Genomic DNA, 20,592 nt, shown 5'->3' on the forward strand with positions numbered 1-20,592 from the left:
CCGGTATATGTCTGCTACAATCAATCATCGGGACAATAGTATAGGTTTGTCCCTCAATTCCCTCCATTAAAGCTCTGGTTACCAAGTCCTCATTCTTTCTCAGGCCCATCATTTTCAGAAACCCCCTAGTATTGCGGTTTTCTGGTACTAGTAAACCAGGACTATCCCATGGTAATCCAGCGAACCCTCCGATTTCCTCCAGGAGAGGAGTCATTTCTATGTTACCAAAACGGAATATAGCTCTTTCTCCGTCCCAGAACATAGTAGCAGCTTCGATTAACATGTTGTTTGGTTGAATGTCCAATAAGGATGGTAGATTTCCAAGAACCCTTTTCACGTGGTTTTTATCACTTGGCGAAAGATTTTCCCACCAGTCCAACAACAGCGGTGGTATACTTCGGACCATGCCGAACCTGGGGACTTCGTGCCTCATTTCTGCAAAACAAATAAAGTTAGCCCTTCCCCCCTCCGGATTCGAATACTTATACACTAATGATTAGCATTTCTGCATTTATCTCTCCAAAATAATGCACATATTGTGGTTGCGTCTATTGGGACTATGGAAATCCCGGCGGACTTTGGACAAGGCTTTCTTAGAGGGTTATGTGGACAGCATATTAACCTCGGCTAGGTTTGACCATGATGCATGTATAGTTAATCAGAATACGGTTTCTATAGAGGTCTAGACTGGTACCCTCAAGTGGACAACTTGAGGGGGAAAGGCACGGAATCGTCGAATACACCGTTGATCGACTAATTTTACCGCAAATAAGCCTTTCCGATAAAGGGTGATATATAGGAAGGGTGCAAACACTCATCAAACGTTGCTGTAGGATTGATTACGCACGAGTGGAATATGATGTTGAACATGATTTATGCAACAATAAATAGCATGTTATCACGTATGTGCACATTAAAATAATAAATGCGGTATTTACTAATTGAAAGACGTTTAAGAAAGAAACAAGGAGACGAGTCAGTTTCGGTAGTAAAGAAAATCATAAATGCTTGAAAATAGGCAATTAAATCCAGATAAAGGGGAAAGGGAAAGGGTGCGCACGTATTAACAGAATAAAGCATGCTTAAGACTAATTCACAAAAAGCAAATTGGTTATGGTAAGAGCCTAATTATCCCCAGCAGAGTCTCCATGCTGTCGCGCCCCCTTTTTCTCGCGAAATCGGGTTTCGACATTTTTGGGACAACTCCTTTCCTTATGGGATTGGGTAAGGGATTTGAAGAGTCGCCACCTAACGGATTGAGGTGCGTTAGGGCACCTAAAGAAAATAACTCATGAAACCAGTTTACATCACCAGAGATTGGGTAAGGGCTCGAAATTACCTTAAGGGGAAGGTGTTAGGCACCCCTCGAGGTCCACTACGATGGGTCCCGGCCAAACTCAATTAAGCGAATTAGTCTTATGGGAAAATAAACAATTTAGACAAATAGATAATTACTTTAAAACAAGAATTAAAGGGGTCCTACGTTTTTTAGCCTATAGGATCATTTCCATGCAATACTTGATAACTTTCCCCAAATTGGGGTGTTGTATTAGCGCACATGTCATCATTTCCTTTACTACCCAATTACTATCTTTCAGTTATTATCTAAGCGTTCTAATAGCTTCTAGTGCGTACCTTATGCGTGCACTACCCGTCCCTTACCTATGGTCCTGGAGGCGTTTAGGACCTCTACTTTGGATAGTTCTAGACTTACCTATGTTGCTTAAAAATGAGAAAGCTAAGTGACAAACAAAAGTTCATATAGGACTGTCACATAAGGAGCAATTAAAGGCTCATGTTAACCTCCACAAATAGCCAACCAATGCAAGCAATTCAAACAAACAAAATTTTATAGTTTAGGATCCTATAGGTAGGATATCTAGATTAGCATGAACAGAATATAACATAACAGCTTTAATAAAGCGCGCAGCAGTACCTATTAGTTTGCCTACTGATTTTTGTTAATATTCTGAATCTGGGCATGTTCCAAGCAGCAACAAATCACAGTTTTTAGACCCAGAATTCTTAATTACCCTATAGGCTTGCCTAAGTGAGGACCAGAGCAGAATCCTATAGACATGGTGTCTAAACTATTAATTAGAGACTACAGTTTATAAACGGGTCACTGATTTTAATAGGCAGATTTAGATCCTACAGGCATGCTTTCTAATTTGCAGGATTAATTAGCTCCTATAAACACGATTTCTAGATGTTGGGACTGATTTATTTATTTCCTATGGACATGATATCTAAATTGCATAAACTAATTTTATATCCTACAGACATGATATCTAAGTTGCAGAAACTGATTTTAAATTCTCTATAGGCATGATATCTCAATTGCAGAAACTGATTTTTTTTATATATCTCCTATAGGCATGGAATCTATGTGGGAAGAGACGTTAACAAATTGCCAGGCAAGTTCAGTAATTTACACAAAGGAGATCCTATATACATGATCTCCAATGCACATTGAGATTGAGAATATGCGTAGAACATGGATTCTTGATGTAGAATTGACAAAACAAACTATAGGTAGGATTCTAGTATGCCAGAGTATGAGAATTCTAGATTACAAGTGGTGAGACAAGATCCTATAGGCATGATTTCTAGGCGAGCAGTAACATTCACACAATAACCTATAGGGAGGATTTCTACCCGAGTTTGAACAAAGATATATAAAAAAACCCTTCCAGCTTTTACTAGTAACCCCATATCTGTTCATTACAAGAACTAATACACTATTAGAGACCAATATGAATGAATTACATAATACTATCTATTACACTATAGGGAGCCTTAGCAGGCCCAATATCAACCTGGAAACCAGGCCTTTAAGCAAAGCAAGTCTGAAGCATACAGGCAGTCCATCCACGATACACAAAATTGGGCTTCTGGTGCGTCAAAGTTCCCGAGGGCCTCAGAGACCCCGGGCAATGCTCACACCAGAACCTTTCTTAAAGAAACAGTTTGTAAGAGATTGGAAGACCAGCCCGAACGTGTCAGAATTCGGAGGAGTCTCAAGGACCTTAGGCAGTGCTCACACTGGGGGTGGTAGGAACCTAGGTAACTAAGAGTGGAAGTTTTGAAAATAGTATATAAGGGGTAGGGGATAGTTTTAGAAGAAAACATTTTTTCAGGAGCAAACAGAAACAGGATTCCACCTAGACAAGCAGAATCCAGATAGATTGGTATAAATACTGTGTCAATTAAAGCAATCACAAAAGAGCAGGGGCACTTGAATTACAAACAAAACTGACCACACATACTTGCAGTACCTAAACATGTTATGAATTGAGGCATACAACTGAATCAAACAAGGTTTCACATGACTGAAGTTGACTTGGTTTATTAATTATCACTTGGTGGATCGTATAGACATGTATTAAACAGAAAAACATGCTGAAGTTAAAATAACTAACCAAATAAACACATAGAGCAGGATGGTAGGAATTTAAAGCATACTAGTCTAGAAGGAAGTACACAGAAATCATGGATCAAACAGAAACATGCTAAGGTAAACTAACCATACCAGCACATAGAACAGGATAGGTTAACATGAATAAGGCATGCTAGTTAAGAGAGAAATAAACAAGAAACAAAAGCATGTTGAGGTATGTAATAGACTGACTACATAAACATATAGGATAGAACAAGATAATCAGGAATTAAGGCATACCAGTTAGGAAAGAAAGTAAATAGGAAGGCGAAGGCGGGTGGAATCCAAGAGTCTAGCCTTGACTTTCAGCCGGCTAGGCAATGCAGCAAATCAGAGTGATAGAAAGAACTCAAGTTGTGTGAGTGTAAGTGTGTAAGTGTAGGTGTGAGCTTGTGTGTCTCAGCGTGTGCTCGTAAGCGTAGGTGTATCTTTTAAAATCAGAATGGTGAAAGGATTATATAGCATACAGTAGAGTAAACAAGTAAGATAGGAAAACCAAGGGCACACAAATAAGGTATCCAAAATCAATTAACCAGTTAATTAGGGCTAACCATCAATCAATTAAGAGGACGTAATCCTTAAATGTCACTTGAATAAAGGAGAATCTCATACGAAATCAATTAGCGGACAGAATTGAGGTTTAATATGGTAAGAAATAAGTCTAGAGACCATTTATAGGTCGGTCACAATAATCAAAGCCCAGAAATCAGGCTAGTAATATAATTAAGGAAAGTAATACCAATTATGAATCGCATATAAGGAAAGAATAAGTAAGAATCTTTCGAAGAGATATCAGTTTTGAAAAGGAGTACAATTTCAAACCCTAATTAAGCAAGTAAACCAATTAATTATTTTATTTGACAGAGCCAAAATAAACAGGCAAACATAATAGCAAGTAGTAGAATAATTAGAAACCCTAGGGCATAAAGACACAGGGATGAAAATCAGTCGAAAAGTAAAGGAAGAAAACCGGAGTTAAACACTTAAACATTTTAAAACATTTTCCAGAAACTTAAAAATATGAAACCCTAGCTTTTAGAAAACACGAAAATCGGTTAACTATAATAAGAAAAACAGCAGAATCTTAAAGGAAAAATAACAAACAAACTCAAACCGCTTCAGATCTAAGGAGATCTGAACGATTTAGCCAGAAATAGTTAGGTTATGTAAAAAATAAACAGAGGTGAGAAAAATCTAGTTTGAACTAGAGATTTGAAGCCATAAACACGAAGATATCAGTACTCACAAACATAGGAATGAACACAGACGGATTCATCGAGAAAATAAGGGATTTGAACTGAGTCTGTGTCGAATCTCTTTGAGATTCCATCAAATAACGTGGAAGTCGAACTACCAGTGGAGATAGGAGCCCGAATAAGGCCTAGAATCAAAGAAGAAACCCATGGATCGAAGGGACTCTGGTGACGGCGGGCTAGGGTTAGGAGGAGGGTGAGAGAGAAGAGAGGAGGAGAGGGTTTCAGGGGCGGAGGATTTGGTAAAATGATTAGGGTTTGGGGGTTGTTGGTTAATTAAAAATGGTAAGAATATCCTGGACCGTTAATCTCTTGAGATCAACGGCCAGGATCGAATATGGGGGTTGGGAGGGTTATAAAAATTGGGTTATCGGTTAATGGGTCAATTAATTGGGCTGGGGTGGTAATTTGGCCAGGTCTGAAAGAAATCAAATTAAAAGAGGCTATTTGTTAAATACCCAATTAATTTGATAAAATGATTTATGAAAATAGCTAATAAATGATAAAAAATATATTTATGCATAAAAATGATTAAAAATAATTACTTAATATTATAAAATATAAAAAGTCATTTTCCGTGTAAATAATATAATTATGCATATAAGGGCTATTATTGCAAAGTTATTGCAATTATAGCCTAAAGATACAAATATATTTATGCATAAAATGATTAAAGCTTAATATAAAGATAAATAATAAAAATCGAGTAATAATTTATTATAAAATTATTTGTGATGTAATTAGTAATAATTTAGATAATAAAATGCTGGAATAAATTAATTAAAATCTCTTTTAAAATTACAGAAAATTATGGGAAAATACTTGTTGATGTTCATGCCCTATGCATTAAAATATATGAGGGAAAAATTGGGTATCAATAGTCGGATACCGATTTCGGAAGTTGGAGTAGGTCCGTAATGTCAAATATGACTTGTGTGCAAAATTTGGGGTCAATCGGACGTGATTTGATAAGTTTCGGCATCAGATGTAGATATTTGAAGTTCTTAATTTCATTAAGCTTGAATTGGGGTGCGATTCATGGTTTTAGCGTTGTTTGATGTGATTTGAAGGCTCGACTAAGTTCGTATTGCATTTTGGGATGTGTTAGTATAATTGGTTGAGGTCCCGAGGGCCTCGGGTGGATTCCGGATGGTCAATGGATCGAATTTGGATTTCGAGAAAGAGCTGAAATAGCTGGGAATCTGGTGCAATCGCACCTGCTTGAAAAGGGCCGCAGGTGCGAGCCCGCAGAAGCGGCCTAGTGGTCGCAGAAGCGGAAAGGGAGTGAGGGACTGGGAGTCTGCAGGTGCGGAAGATTTTCCGCTGAAGCGGATGCGCACCTGCGGGTGAATGAGTGCAGAAGCGAGGAGTTGGCCTTGGGGGAGAGCCGCACCTGCGAGGGATCCTCCGCAGAAGCAGAGGCGCTGAAGGGCCAAAGGACCGCAGGTGCGAAGGCCGAGCTGGGCAGTGAGTTGTTTTAAGACGGGATTTTGCCCATATCTTTCATTCTCTCTTGGTTTGGGGCGATTCTTGGAGAGCTTCAAGTGGAGGTTTTCATCATCAAAGGCAAGGTAAGTTATCCCCACCTATTGTGAGTTAAATACAAGGATTTTACATGGATTCAAGCATGAAAATTTGTAGAAATTTGGGATTTTAAAGAAAACCCTAGAAATTGGTACTTTAAATTTTGACCATGAAATTGGGAATAAATTATATATTTGAGTTCGCAATATTATAGGTAGTGTTTATCTCAAAAAAAATTGAAATCCGGGCATGTGGGCCCGGGGGTGACTTTATCGACTTTTCGAGCAGAGTTGGAAATTTTTATAAATTGAATTATAATGAGTATTAGAGTATATATTTATGGATTTGCACATTGATTAACTAGTTTTGGAGCGATGACCATCGATTTGAGTTGTTGGGGAGAAAGCTTTGGAGCCGGTTATGGAACTTCGGAGCGAGGTAAGTCTCTTTTCTAACCTTGTAAGAGGGAATTAACCCCATAGGTGAAATGAATTAATATGTACTTCTATTTGTGGGTGCTACGTACGCACGAGGTGACGAGTGTCCATGCGTAGCTACTAATTATGCTTATGTTCTGATGGTCTTAGGTTTACAACATGTCTTGTTGATACCGTTATTTGATTATGCTTATTATTTGCCTTGAAAAGAATTAAGATTGAGGATTTCGAGATTTAAAAGTTTTCAGTTTGAATTTCTTATTTTGAAAAGAATTGAGGAATATTATGATAACTTTGAGAAATCTATGTTCACTCGCGTCGCAAGTATATTCCGCGAGCGAGGTAAATTCCACCACTCTCATGGGAGTGGACCGTTCGTCTTGGCAGTTTAATAGATGCATTTATTGTTTGTGTCGTTCGACTTTCGGCGGTGCACAGTTTATATATTTGTATGTTGGATCGGGCCGTACGACCTCGGCATAATTTGTGCGTAAAAGAATTCTTGGAGTCCAATTATACTCGCTATTGTTTCATTGGCTTAAGAGATTAATTTGTTAAATGATGGAAATTAATTTGGAATTTACTATCAATGAAGTGAAAGAATTGTTTATTCATCCCTTGTTATTGAGTTTTCCGCTTTTTTTTTTTTACATAATCCATGCTTAATTATAGTATCGGTATTTTATTGTTAGCCCATAGTAAGTGTCGGGGTCGACCCCTCGTCACTACTTCTTCAAGGTTAGACTGGATACTTACTGGGTACGCGTTAATTTACGTACTCATACTACCCTTACTGCACATTTTGTGCAGGTACATATATGTCTAGTGATCTTGTGGGCGCAGAGGCGCGGCTATCGCGGGGACTTAGGTGAGTTACATCCCATGTTAAGAGTCCGCAGCACACAGAGTCTCCATCAGAGTTATTTACATTCTCATGTGTAATTTGTATTCCAGAAAGAAGTTGTATTTACCATATTTCCCAATTGATGCTCATGGACTTGTGACATCGGGTTTTGGGGGTGCTTGCGGGTTGTTCATTATTGTAGTTGTGAAAATATTATCATTTACCCTGTAAATTCTTTTTCTTACTATTTAATTGGTGAAAATTATGATTTCAAATACTAAAATGAGTAATTAAGTTAATCATTCACTATTAGCTTGCCTGACGGCGGTGTTAGGCGTCATCACGACTTTAGTGGATTTTGGGTTGTGACACATATATAATACATAAATTATGCATATATTATACCTCGGCCGGTTATTTTTAGTTTTGGGGTTAATTCTTCATTTTTTTAATTTGATTCTTTTCTTTTCTGGAAGGGGGTCAGTGTGATTGCGATGTCATTAATATCATATGAATTAATTAATGACACTCAACGGTCTTACGTAAGGTGATCAATATTAACTATATGTGGAAACTAGTTTTATGTCGTGCATCGACTAACATTAATCCTCAGTTCTGTAATTATTGGTTTCAATCAATTATGTCTAGTGATGTAACTGACATATTCAATCCTTAATTAACTAACATTCTCTGCGAAATTCGGATATTTGTTTATGCCGTCGATAATGCATGTCAAAATTTCTAGTAGTATCTTTTTTCCGTGACTTGACGCATATTACTTTCAACAACGTAATTTCACAACGTTTATACATGTTGAGATACGTTATTATATAGTTATCATCTAATTTCGTTGGATTTCCAAACAAAATTTTCACGAATAGGTAGAAAGAAAATTTGTTGCTATATTAATGATATTAATAAAGCGCGAATTAAATCAAGTTGGTTCAATCATCAGAATAACTGGTTTCATGATGAGACTTTCATCTTTCACGCAAATATCAAATAATCTTCGGAGAACTCGGAAACCACAGGCAAATATTCATTTCTAACTTTATTTCCATCATTTTTCCTTCATATATACAAGGAAATTTTTGTTGCTTCTTATTAATTTCTCTTCTTTATTCCTACTTATGGGAGGAAGTCAATGTACTAATATTCTGATAGCATTAATGTCATTTGTAGGGAAAATTTCGTGCTTCTAATTTAATTATCTAGTTCTCTTTTACCTCCTTATCAATGTGATTCTGATAATGTCGTATGAATGGGAAATTTCTTACCGTAATACATACAAGTTTCTCTTCTTTTGATGGTTAATATAGCAGCTACTATTACTCCAATGTGAAATCAATCGCATTCGATTGTTCTATTTTTCTATAGTTTTTTGTTAGCGTTGAAAGCGACATCTTCAGAACTTCAATACAGTTCTAGATATATATATATCCAGATTAGGATGGTTTCCCAGAATCCTTTTTGCAGCTGATGGGGTACGTAAGGTTATAACAAGGAAAATATATGTAATTAATTCTTATGTATGTCTTAATTAGTCTAAATATATACAGGGATCACATTTTGTTTGTTTTTATTTCCTCAGCTTATATATTATATTCACGGAGATTAACACAGTTTGATACCAGATTTTATCAGAGATACCTTCTCCTCGATTCATCAAAATTTGACATGATTTAAAATTCACCAAGAGAAATGGGCTCTCTTCTGTATTTGTTATTTCAAAAAAAAATTCCTCATCGATCGACCAGTCTATCTTTTCGCTTGTGCCACATTTAGTATTCAGTTTGAAACAAAAGGCAGCCAATTAATCATTACGAAAACGATGGGAACTGTAGTTAGGAAGGGCCAGTACTATAGTGTATTCATGGTTCTGAGTCTTGTGACCGCCGCCATTATTCTTCATGATCAGTTAGCTTCAGCTCAGAATATTTCACATTTCGTTGTAAGTATACAATGATCTTTTGCTCAAAAAAAATTTCTCTGTAATTGTGTAGCTAGTACTACTAACTAAATGACTCTTGCATGCATGGCACTTGACATGCAGGTTGAGGAAGCTTCTTTCACGAGGCTCTGCGAAACAAAGAATATTCTCACCGTGAATAGAAAATCTCCAGCCCCCACGATATATGCTCACGCAGGAGAAACCCTGATTATGGATGTCGAAAACAAAGGAAATGACAACCTTACAATCTTCTGGTATATAGTATCACACTTCTTCTGTCTTATTTTTTCTTTGTCTTAGCACATTATATCTACTACTCATACAGATTACTATAGTGGATCGGAGTATATATCTTCTGATTCATAATTTCTTCTGTTGTTGTTCCAACTTAATTAAAATGAAGTTGCAGGCGCGAGGGAAGATACTTGACGAGGCATGAAAGGCAATTAATATGGTTAATCCAACCAGGGAGAAAAGTACGCCAAAACATCACAATATCTGACCAAGGGACACTATGGTGGCATGCCATGAATATCTGGCAAAGCGCCACAGTTCATGGTGCAATTGTTGTATATCCCATGCCTGGAATTTCTTATCCTTTTCCCAAGCCTCATGCTGATATCCCCATCATTTTAGGTACGTACATGCATTAATTTCCCAGTTAATGGTTTAGTTTCTCTCAAATTTTAACATACTTTGATTTATTTGTTTGATTTACACAGGTGAATGGTGGAAGAAGGATCTCAAGGAAGTTATACTTGAATATATCGCATCAAGCAGCAATATCATGCATTCTGATGCTTTCACTATAAACAGTCAGCCCGGAGATTTTTACCCTTGCTCTAATAATGGTATGAATTAACCCGAATGCTAATTCGTTGTATAATTCTTTAACCTCTGTTTCCCTTATATGGACATATATAGGAACTTTCAAGATAGCAGTGGAGACAGGAAAGACGTATCTCCTGAGGATTGTTAACGCAGCAGCGGGCAAAACTCTCGTCTTTGGGATCGCGATGCACAATCTAACAGTAGTTGCAATGGATGGGCGCCCTATAAATAATCCATTTACAAGTGACTACGTCGAGTTAAGTTTACAACAATCGCTCGACTGCATTTCTTCCAAATTCTTACTATGAGCAACCTTTGCATCCTTAGCTGTTTGGTACAGGCGTCATAGATGCGTAGTAACCGCAGTTGTCACTCCCCAAGCTGAGATATAAATTGTACTACGTAGTACTTACTATTTGTTTGTCAAGAAAAAGAAAATAATTTTTGCTTTGTATATATCTCTATGAGTTTTTTTTTCCTTCCCTTGGCCGGCTCAGACAGAGCCGCGAAACAAATCAATTACAAACTTAAATTGTACATCAAGCTAATTAAATTTTCTTTTAAATTCAATTGTTTGGCTTAAGCAAATTTAACTTTATTTGGATTGGGTTATATAAAAGGGCTTTTACTTGTTCGGATAAAGTTAGTGGAAGCGTTAATCTGTTAGAAATTAAAGTTTTTCTACTATATAGAAGAGCGCTAAAGCAAGCAGGATACCGTCGACATCCCTACTTGCCGACACAGGAGCATTTAGGTAATTTCTCTTATTTCTCAAATTACCGTAGGACACATAGCTAATTTTTTTTTAGTAGGACAGTTGGGAGATAACGACGCACAACAGCATAAACAAGTTGTGACCACCGGGTTTATTCTGCTCATCACCTTTCTCTGTTGTACTTCTCTATTTTCTCCAACATTTCTCGGTTTCTCTCCTGGAAATATCAATACTTCTGGTGAGCCTTTCTCTATTATTGTACTGCCCTTTTTTATTTGCTTTGCTTCCTGTTTTATTAGTGTTTTATTGAGAATTTGTGAATAAAAAATATAATTCTGTTGGTTTTCAAATAAAGTACTGATAAAAAATATGTGAATAAAAATTTATTGTTCTGTTGGTTCTGGAATAAAGCACTGAAAGCTCTTTCTTTGGGTTCGTTGATGTATTATGGTTAAAATTTTAATTACATCTTCTACAGATTGAGTTGCCACACTTCTAACAAAATTCGTATGATCGCTAAAATTACAAAAGTGCATGGGATAGGTTTCCAAAGAAAATCTTTATTTTGTTTTCCTAACTTTGGGTATCGAGGCATCGAAAGGTAAAACTTTGGGTATTGAGGCAACGGAAGGCAAGCACCGCACTAGGATACGATTCTTCTCAAACGGCTATGGGTGTCTTTGTTTGTGCCTAAGTGAGTAATTTATCGACGCCCACAATGTGTTTGTTTTATTTAGTTAATGACTTCTTAAGTCTATTTGTAGTGGAGATTTATGTGATGGTTGTGATATTGTCTCTCACAATCATAGCATCATTATTATAGATCTTTTTAGAAAAAAAAATTCTCTTTATTGTCTGGTTTGGAGCTCTTGTGTTATTTTTTCCCCTATTGTCCTCTCTGTGCTGTCCAATTTTGCTGCCTCAATAATAGATAGTTTCATGTTGCAGTATTCTTGGGATCACATGCTCATTATTCAGGTCTTATTGGTGATTACTAGAGTTATTCACTAAAACTAATTTAGGTCTTATTGGTGATTACTAGAAATATTCACTTGAAAAGGACTATTCACTAGAAATATGTAAAATATAACATAAGTTAGCGCACATCTATGGTAGGCACCATGCTTGAATTAGGTTCTTGAACTTTACTGCTTTTGGAAGATCTAATTTTTCTTCTAGCTAACAACGACGAGACTGTTTGCTCGACTGATTGTAATTTATATCCCGCACTGTCAGTGATTAATTTGTTGTTGGCTGATTTGGTCTATTTTAGGATAAAAGGGGTCATAATGAGCGGATAAAAGAAGAAATGATTTTCTGCACTAGTAGAAACTAAAGGTTTACTGCTTGTGTGATAGGAGGGAGGAAGAAAACTGTCAGTATGGGTAGCATGACTTCTGCTTGAGTTCTCATCTTATTAAAGTATCTCTTAGGTATATGAATGTTGTGAGCTATGAAGTATATGTCCATCTTGCTGACTGCAACAAATGCTTGTGCTCGCATTCATCAGCTGAGGTAAGGCTAAACTCAACTTTTCTACTACAGTTATAACTATATGCTATTTGTTTTCTTCTATGAATGACATATGTTTGTGAGTTGTTGTGCATTATCTCCGTTAAAGAAATACACCATTAAATTTTGCTCAAGACGACTTATTCTTCAATTTAAGACAAATGAAGAATTCCGGTAATTCTTTGTTAATCTGATAACTTTTTGGCTAATACTACTGGTATATGAAACAGAAATTTCATGCTTTTAATCTATATTCCTAACAAAGGTAAAGAGATTAAAATATTCTGTTGCCAGCTGTTTTGCTTATTGTTCATTTGAGTGATTCTTGTTGCAACAAACTTTTTGCTATTATACTAAAAATAAGGGTTGGCTTGCGTGATTACATAACGTCGTTGCTAAACTGTTATCCTTTTGAAAAAAGGATAGTTTTCTGATGCGCAATATACATATCAAAGTATATCTATTTGATTTTGTTTGAACAATAAGGCTTATTTTTGGATTAAAACAAATACATCTAAAATAAAAAATAAAAAAAAAGTGATCGGGAGGAAAAGCTTTGAGCTTTGCTCAATTTAGAGATAAAGAAAGAGAGGAAATGAAAGCTCATACATCACATGAACAAAATCGACAGTCCTTTTTCACCGAAATAAAGACATTACTCTTTCAGTTGTCATTAAAATCAACTGTGAGTGTTCCAATCACATGCTTTCACAATTTCTCTATAATTCGCTATTTATTTCAGAATGAACTTATTTATGAGCACTATCCAATCATATTATGCAGCAACTATCTGTACAGTAACTTCACTTTTTGTGTTTCTTTCTGTGTGTTAGCACTCAGTCACTTAATATATATGTGTTTTTTTTAATACCCCAATAATATTATCAATCAATTTTGAAGACTGTTTTGAGTAGAATTTTCATAGTCACTCTTAATTTATCTTAAATGGATTAGTATTGCCATAATATGTTCACTAAGTATACCACTAAATATAGTTGGTACGGTTGGTTTAATTTAGAGGAAATCTGTGGCAAGGCATATTTACTTTGGCTTGATTGCTTTAATCAAATTATACTCTTTTGCTTGCGATATACTTCTCTTTGAGTTAGCTTACGCGTGCTCTTTTACTAATAAGAGAATACAGATGCTACAGAGAGCTTACTCATCTTATTGGTTCCTAATTCAATAATTGGTTCACCCGACAAAAATCAACTAATAATATGCTAATTAAATAACAAGACAACAATGCGGCTGGGTCCTTTTAATAGCTTACTCATCTGATTGGTTCCTAATTCATTAATTTGTTCGCCGGACAAAATATAGCCAAACAAGAATAAAAAATTGAACAAAACTAAAATACAATTCTTGAATTTAAAACTAAAAAATATTATCTGTTGCAAATATCTAAAGGAACCATAACTACTGAATATAATGTTTTACAGCATTCTTGACTAATCATTGTTGCAGGACTAAACAACTAGAATGTTGTTCAAGCAGTTGGACAATGGAATGAGGAACTACTGGATAGTGGATACTGTGACTCGAAGCTGTGGAAAGGGAATGTGTTGTTGTTCTTTTGTCTACAAAATGGCATTTTTGCCGTAAACTTAAACTTCGTTCAACTTTAACCACCACTGCTATGTAAAAAAGAACTAAGAAAATTAAATACGAAGGTTGAGCAAGGAATGACTACTGTTATCTGCTATTGTTCTTATAATAGGTCTTATGTCATTGGGCCCGGGCTTTAACGGGCCAATCTCATCTAGTATTAGAGAGAGGGAATTAGTTACAAGTGCACATCTACGAGCAGAGTGTAAGTAAAGCATTGACAATAATTCATAGTCAACTGAAGTTATAGATTTGAATTTCCAGAGTATAATTCAGCTAAAATTCAGAGTGGGACCCGCTAGGGAGGAAGGAATAGTGAAAGAACAAGGAAAAGGTCAAAGATACTGCATATAGCTGGAATTTTTCCACTAAGTATTTGTCCGGACTTATATGTAACCATTGATCAATTGGACCAAGTAGAATGAAGTACACAAAAAGCCTAAGAAGTGGACCGTCTTGAATTTTTGTTCTCATTTGTTTTATGAGCAGAACTTTAAATTTTATAAGTGTTGTCTCTCGCTTACCCTATGAATAATACTTTTAACTTTTTACCTTAAAATTTTGCTCGGGGAACAAGACCATCCCGAAATGGGTTATACTTCTGTAATTTTTTTGGTATAATTGTGGACTTGGACCTCTACCTTTAGGCCCAAAAATTCTCCTTCATATTCAAACTAGTTGGACACTCGCATTATTAGGGGTTGCATTTTGAGCCCAAACCCATATAACCCGCCCCAACCAGCCCAGCAAATAATGGGTTGGGCATGAAAGAATTTTATTGATGGGTCATTCTGGGCTAAGCCCATTTCAACCCGTTAAAAATTGTCACGATCCAAAATCCACTAAAGGTCGTAATAGCACCTAACACCGCCGTCAAGCAAACCAACAATGAATTATTAACTTAATTACCTATTTTAGTATTTTGAGATCATAATTTTCATTAATTAAAATAGTAAGAAATAGAGGACAAATAATAATACTTTCACAAACTACAACGATGGACAACCGTAAGCACCCCAAAAACCTGGTGTCACAAGTGGATAAGTATCAACTAGGAAATATGATAAAATACAACACCTATGTAGAATACAAATTAGACAGAAAAAAATAAATAACTCTGATGGGGACTCTGTATGCTGCGGATTCGTACTTGGAATGCAGCTCACCATAAGTCTCCACAATAGCCGCGCCTCTATGCCTATAAGACCACTAGACATATATGTACATGCACAAAATGTGCAGCAAGTGTAGCATGAGGACGTAAATCAACGTGTACCCAGTAAGTATCTAGTCTAACCTCGAAGAAGTAATGACGAGGGGTTGACTTGGACACTTACTATGGGCTAACAATAAAGTATAATTAAGCATGAATATGTAAATACAGCTGAAAACTCAATAACAAGAAATAAATGAACAATTCGTTCACTAATAGTAAATTCCAAATTAATTTCCATTATTTAACGAATTAATCTCTCAAGCCAATGAAACAATATCAAATATAATTGGGCTCCAAGTTTTTACGCGCAAATTATGCTGAGGTCGTACGCCCGATCCAACATACATATATGTAAAATGTGCACTGCTAAGGATCGAACGACACGAACCATAGATGCATCTATCTGCTACTGAGACGTTCGACCCGCTCCACAAGAAGAGAAAATACTTTATAAACAACCGATTCAAGATTTTTAAGAGGCTAATATTCAAAGAAACGCCAATTCTCATTAACGGTCAATTAACCCGTACAAAACTCAAGTAAATGAAATTCGACCTTTTACAAGTCCGTTATCAAGTTCCAATATGATTTAAGCATTTAAATTAGCAAGGTGCAATTATCACAAGTATCACATAATTGCGTCCTAAGCTACCTGGACGTAAGCATAATTAGTAGATACCTACGAACTCTTGTCATCTCGTGCATACGTAACCCCCACAAATAAAGCACATATTAATCAATTCACCTATGGGGTTAATTCCCTCTTACAAGGTTAGAAAAGAGACTTACCTCGTCTTAAAGCCCACTTTCCGGTCACAATTTCGCTCTAAAGCCCCAACATGGTGCCGTTCAATCTGAAACTAGTCAAACAACACGCAAATTAATAAAAAAAAATATATGCCAATGCTTGAAATTTAACAATTTATAAAATTTACAGCTCTGCTCGAAAAGTTGGCAGTGGGGCCCACGTCTCGGAACCCAACAAAACTCACAAAATCCGACAACCCATTCACTAACGATTTCAACCATACTAATTTCATTTAAATCCAACTCTGAATCTGTATTCAAAATTCGAAATTTCGTTTTGTGAAATTATAGAAATTTCTTGCAATTTCTTCTTGAAAAATCGATAATCTAACACCGAAAATGAATATTAATCCATGAAATATAATCACAAGTGAGTCAAGAATGCTTACCCCAAGTTCTGTGGCCTCTCCAAAATTGCTAAATCCCGAAGTTTCCAACTAAAAATACGAAATAATGGCTCAAAGGCCCAAAATAGAGGACTTATAACACTGCCCCGACTTCCTTCTTCGCGTTCGCGAGCCTCCCATCGCGTTCGTGATGAACAAAATTCTCAAAAGCCATTTCCAAAATCTTCTCAGACATCCTCTAGTATAATGGTCATATCTTTTAGTAAATAAACTCCAAATGATAGATGGTTTAACTTTTTGGAAACTAGACACCAAGATCTACAACTTTCATATTTTGGTCATCTCCCAATTCCTTATTGATTTCGAGATATAAGCTGCCAAAGTCAGCCCTGTGCAACACAAATTTCTTCTTCGTGATTTCCAAACATCTTTCCGGACAGCTTGTAGTGTACCAACCATAACTTTTTGCACACAACTCCAAATGCCAAATGGATTGATTTTCTGAAACCTAGAGACAAAGGGCTACAAATTTTATTTTTGGTCATCTCCAAATTACTTATAGATTGCGAGATATAAGCTTCCAAAGTCGGACGATGGACAGCAGGAATTCCTTCTTCGCGAACGCGAGAATCTCCTCCGAACGCGAAGAGCAAAGTCCCAGCAGCAAAATTCTTCTTCGCGAACGTGAGAAGCTCCTCGCAAACGCGAAGAGCAATACCAGACATCAGAAAACCAGCATCCAAAGCAGCCCAAACTTATCGATAACACCTGAAACATACCTAAAACATGCCCGAGGTCCCTGGGACCCCAACCAAAAATACCAACAAGTTCTAAAACATCATACATACTTAGTCGAGGCCTCAAAACACATCAAACAACGTTAAAAACACGAATCGCACCCCAATTCAAGCCTAATGAAACTAAGAAATTCCAACCTCTACATTCGATGCCGAAACCTATCAAATCAAGTCCGATTGACCTCAAATTTTGCACACAAGTCATAAATGACATAACAGACATATTCAAATTTTCAGAATCGGATTTCGACCCTGATATCAAAAATTCAACTCCCGGTGAAACATCCAAACCTTCCATTTCCAACTTTCGCCATTTCAAGCCAAAATTAACTCCGGACTTCCAAATAAATATCCGGACACACTCATTAGTCCAGAATCACCATGCGGAACTAATCCCAGGCTCGGAATCCCAAACAGACATCGATAACATTAAGATATACTTCCACTCAAATTCATGAAATTCTTCCAAAATGCCAACTTTCCATAATAAGCCCCGTAACGCTCCGGGGTCATCCAAAAACTGATTCGGGCATACGTTCAAGTCCACAATCATCATATGAACAGGAACCTTCAAATCTCGATTCCGAGGTCATTTACTCAAAAGTAAAACCTCGGTCAACTCTTCCAACTTAAAGCTTCTAAATTTAGAAATTTCCATCCGGATCAACTCCGAACCTTCCGAAATTCAATTCCAACCACGCGTACAAGTCAAAATACATGAAATGAAGCTACTCATGGCCTTAACCCGCCGAACGACGCGCTAGAGCTCAAAATGACCGATTGGATCGTTACATTGTCTCTCACTTAAACATACATTAGTCCTCGAATGTGCTAAAAACTGCTCCGGAGTTTGCCCAAAATCACCGTTTAACACCTTTAGCGGAGGTGTTATTGACTTTGGAGGTTCATGGGATCAGTTCTTGCCTTTAGCGGAGTTTTCCTACAACAACAGCTACCGGTCGAGCATCCAGATGGCTCCTTATGAGGCTTTATATGGTAGACGGTGTCGATCCCCGGTTGGATGGTTTGAGCCGGGAGAGGCTCGGTTGTTGGGTACTGATTTGGTTCAGGAGGCCTTGGACAAGGTCAAGGTCATTCAGGATAAGCTTCATTCAGCTCAGTCTAGGCAAAAGAGTTATGCAGATCGCAAGGTTCGAGATGTGGCATTCATTGTTGGTGAGCGGGTATTGCTTCGAGTGTCGCCTATGAAGGGCGTGATGAGATTTGGGAAGAAGGGCAAGCTTATCCCTAGGTACATTGGCCCGTTTGAGATTCTTGATCGAGTGGGAGAGGTAGCTTATAGGCTTGCATTGCCGCCTAGCTTATCAGCCGTGCATCCAGTTTTTCATGTATCCATGCTTCGGAGGTATCACGGCGATCCTACCCACGTGTTAGACTTCAGTACTATCCAGTTGGACAAGGACTTGTCCTATGAGGAGGAGTCGGTAGCTATTCTAGACCGGCAGGTTCGTCAATTGAGATCCAAGAGTTTTCCTTCTATTCGTGTTCAGTGGAGAGGTCAGCCTCCTGAGGCATCGACCTGGGAGTCCGAGTCTGATATGCGGAGCCGTTATCCCCATCTTTTCCCCGACTCAGGTACTTCCTTCTTTTGTCCGTTCGAGGACGAACGGTTGTTTTAGAGGTGGAGAATGTGACGACCCAAAGGGTCATCACCTGTTTTCTTATTCATTCCGTACTTTCGAGGCCTTGAAAACCTCATTTGGGATTGCCTCGATTTGTGTGCGCAGTTCGGGCGCGTAGACAGAAAGTTTATATATGAAAATTGTGAGAAAAATGTTAAATCTTGGTATTTAATTGAATAAATTTGACTTCGGTCAACATTTTTGGGTAAACGGACCCGGACCCATGAATTGACGGTCCCGGAGGGTCCGTAGGAAAATATGGGACTTGGGCGTATGCCCGGAATCGAATTCCGAGGTCCCAAGCCCGAGAAATGAATTTTTGTGTGAAATTGTTTATCTGGAAATAATTAAGGAAATTGGAAATGAAATTTGATTAAAAGACTGTGGTATCGGGCTCGTATTTTGGTTCTGACACTCGGTACAAGTCTTATGTATTGTTTAAGCACCTTCTGTAAGTTTGGTTGAATTCGGACGTCGTTTGACGTATTTTGGACTAAAAAAATCTCTAAACTTGATGTTTTATGAAAAATTTGGAAGGAAATCATGGGTCTTGAGGCCTAATTTGATGTTAATGATGTTGTTTTGGCGATTTGATCGCGCGGATGAGTCTGTAGGGTGTTTTTGGAGTTATGTGTATGTTCCGTTTGGAGCCCCGAGGGCTCGAGTGGGTTTTGAGTAGGCCCCAGGAGGTCTTAGACTTAGAAATAGCAGATGTTGCAGGTTTAGGGAATTGCAGGCTCCAGCGCGCCCGCGGTCGCTTTAGCGCGGTCCGCGGTGCGTGCTGCGCGGACACGGTGGCCTTAGTGCGGTCTGCGGTGGAAGCTGCGCGGCCGCGGTCGTCCATGCGCGGTCCGCGTAGCTAACTTCAGAGAGCCAGCATTTTCCCAGGTCTACCAGCGCGACCGCGTTCCCCTTTTGTGCGGTCCGCGCTGGAGGATTCAGAGAGTATATGTTGTTCAGTTCTTTAGTGCGACCGTGGTCCATTTGTGCGCGGTCCGCGCTGGGTCTTTCAGGGGGTATATAAGGTCGGGAATTTCAGTCATTTTTCACTTTTTCAAAACCCAAAATATAAGAGGCGATTTTCTAAACGATTCTTCTTCTCCAAAACGATTGGTAAGTGATTTCTAACTCATTTTCTTTACTCTTTATCATCTTTAAACATAATTTCAACTTCAAAACAAAGATTTTAATGGGAAAATTTGGGAATTTTGGGTAGAACCTAGGTTTTCTAAAATTGGGGGTTTTGAACCTCAATTCGAGGTCCAATTCCAAAATAAATTATATATCCGAGTTCATGGGGGAATGGGTAATCGGATTTTGGTTCGAACCTCGAGTTTTGACCATGTGGGCCCGGGGGCATTTTTGACCTTTTGGGGTAAATGGATGAAAAAGTTATAATTAGACATTGGGTTTGATTTGTTTAGCACATATTGATAACGTGAAGTCATTATTGCATAGATTTGGTTGAGTTGGAGCCGAATTCGAGAGGGAAAGCGGTTGTTGAGGATTGAATTGGTCGTGGAAGTTTGAGGTAAGTATTTGGTTTAACCCTAGCTTGAGGAATTAGGAGTTGAGTGATAATTGCTATTTGATTCGTGTGGGGTACGACGTATGGGCATGGTGACGAGTATCCATGCGTCGGTGTCAAGCATGACCGTGAGTCTTATT

General features: G+C 37.7%; 1 protein-coding gene and 1 long non-coding RNA gene across 2 annotated transcripts; both read left to right on the plus strand.

Annotated features, from left to right (window-relative positions):
* The first annotated feature begins 9,328 nt into the window (after positions 1-9,328).
* Positions 9,329-10,587, plus strand: LOC109218373 (putative laccase-9). Its single transcript, XM_019382732.1, has 5 exons — positions 9,329-9,448; positions 9,551-9,702; positions 9,858-10,084; positions 10,171-10,299; positions 10,373-10,587. Exons 1-5 carry the CDS (start codon positions 9,329-9,331, stop codon positions 10,585-10,587), a joined length of 843 nt encoding a protein of 280 aa, XP_019238277.1.
* Positions 10,588-11,113: 526 nt separating this feature from the next.
* LOC109218375 lies at positions 11,114-14,211 on the plus strand. Its single transcript, XR_002066758.1, has 4 exons — positions 11,114-11,232; positions 11,473-11,688; positions 12,428-12,509; positions 13,974-14,211. It is a non-coding gene; the product is annotated as an uncharacterized LOC109218375 (long non-coding RNA).
* Positions 14,212-20,592: the final 6,381 nt, after the last annotated feature.

Source organism: Nicotiana attenuata, unplaced genomic scaffold (assembly GCF_001879085.1).
Source record: "Nicotiana attenuata strain UT unplaced genomic scaffold, NIATTr2, whole genome shotgun sequence".
NCBI lineage: Eukaryota > Viridiplantae > Streptophyta > Magnoliopsida > Solanales > Solanaceae > Nicotiana > Nicotiana attenuata.

Bases quoted from the DNA above. Each gene is read 5' to 3' on its own strand.
- LOC109218373 (XM_019382732.1), top strand. From the start codon at position 9,329: ATGGGAACTGTAGTTAGGAAGGGCCAGTACTATAGTGTATTCATGGTT. The intron at 9,703-9,857 runs GTATATAGTATC...ATGAAGTTGCAG, and splicing joins GACAACCTTACAATCTTCTG to GCGCGAGGGAAGATACTTGA. The intron at 10,085-10,170 runs GTACGTACATGC...TGATTTACACAG, and splicing joins TGATATCCCCATCATTTTAG to GTGAATGGTGGAAGAAGGAT.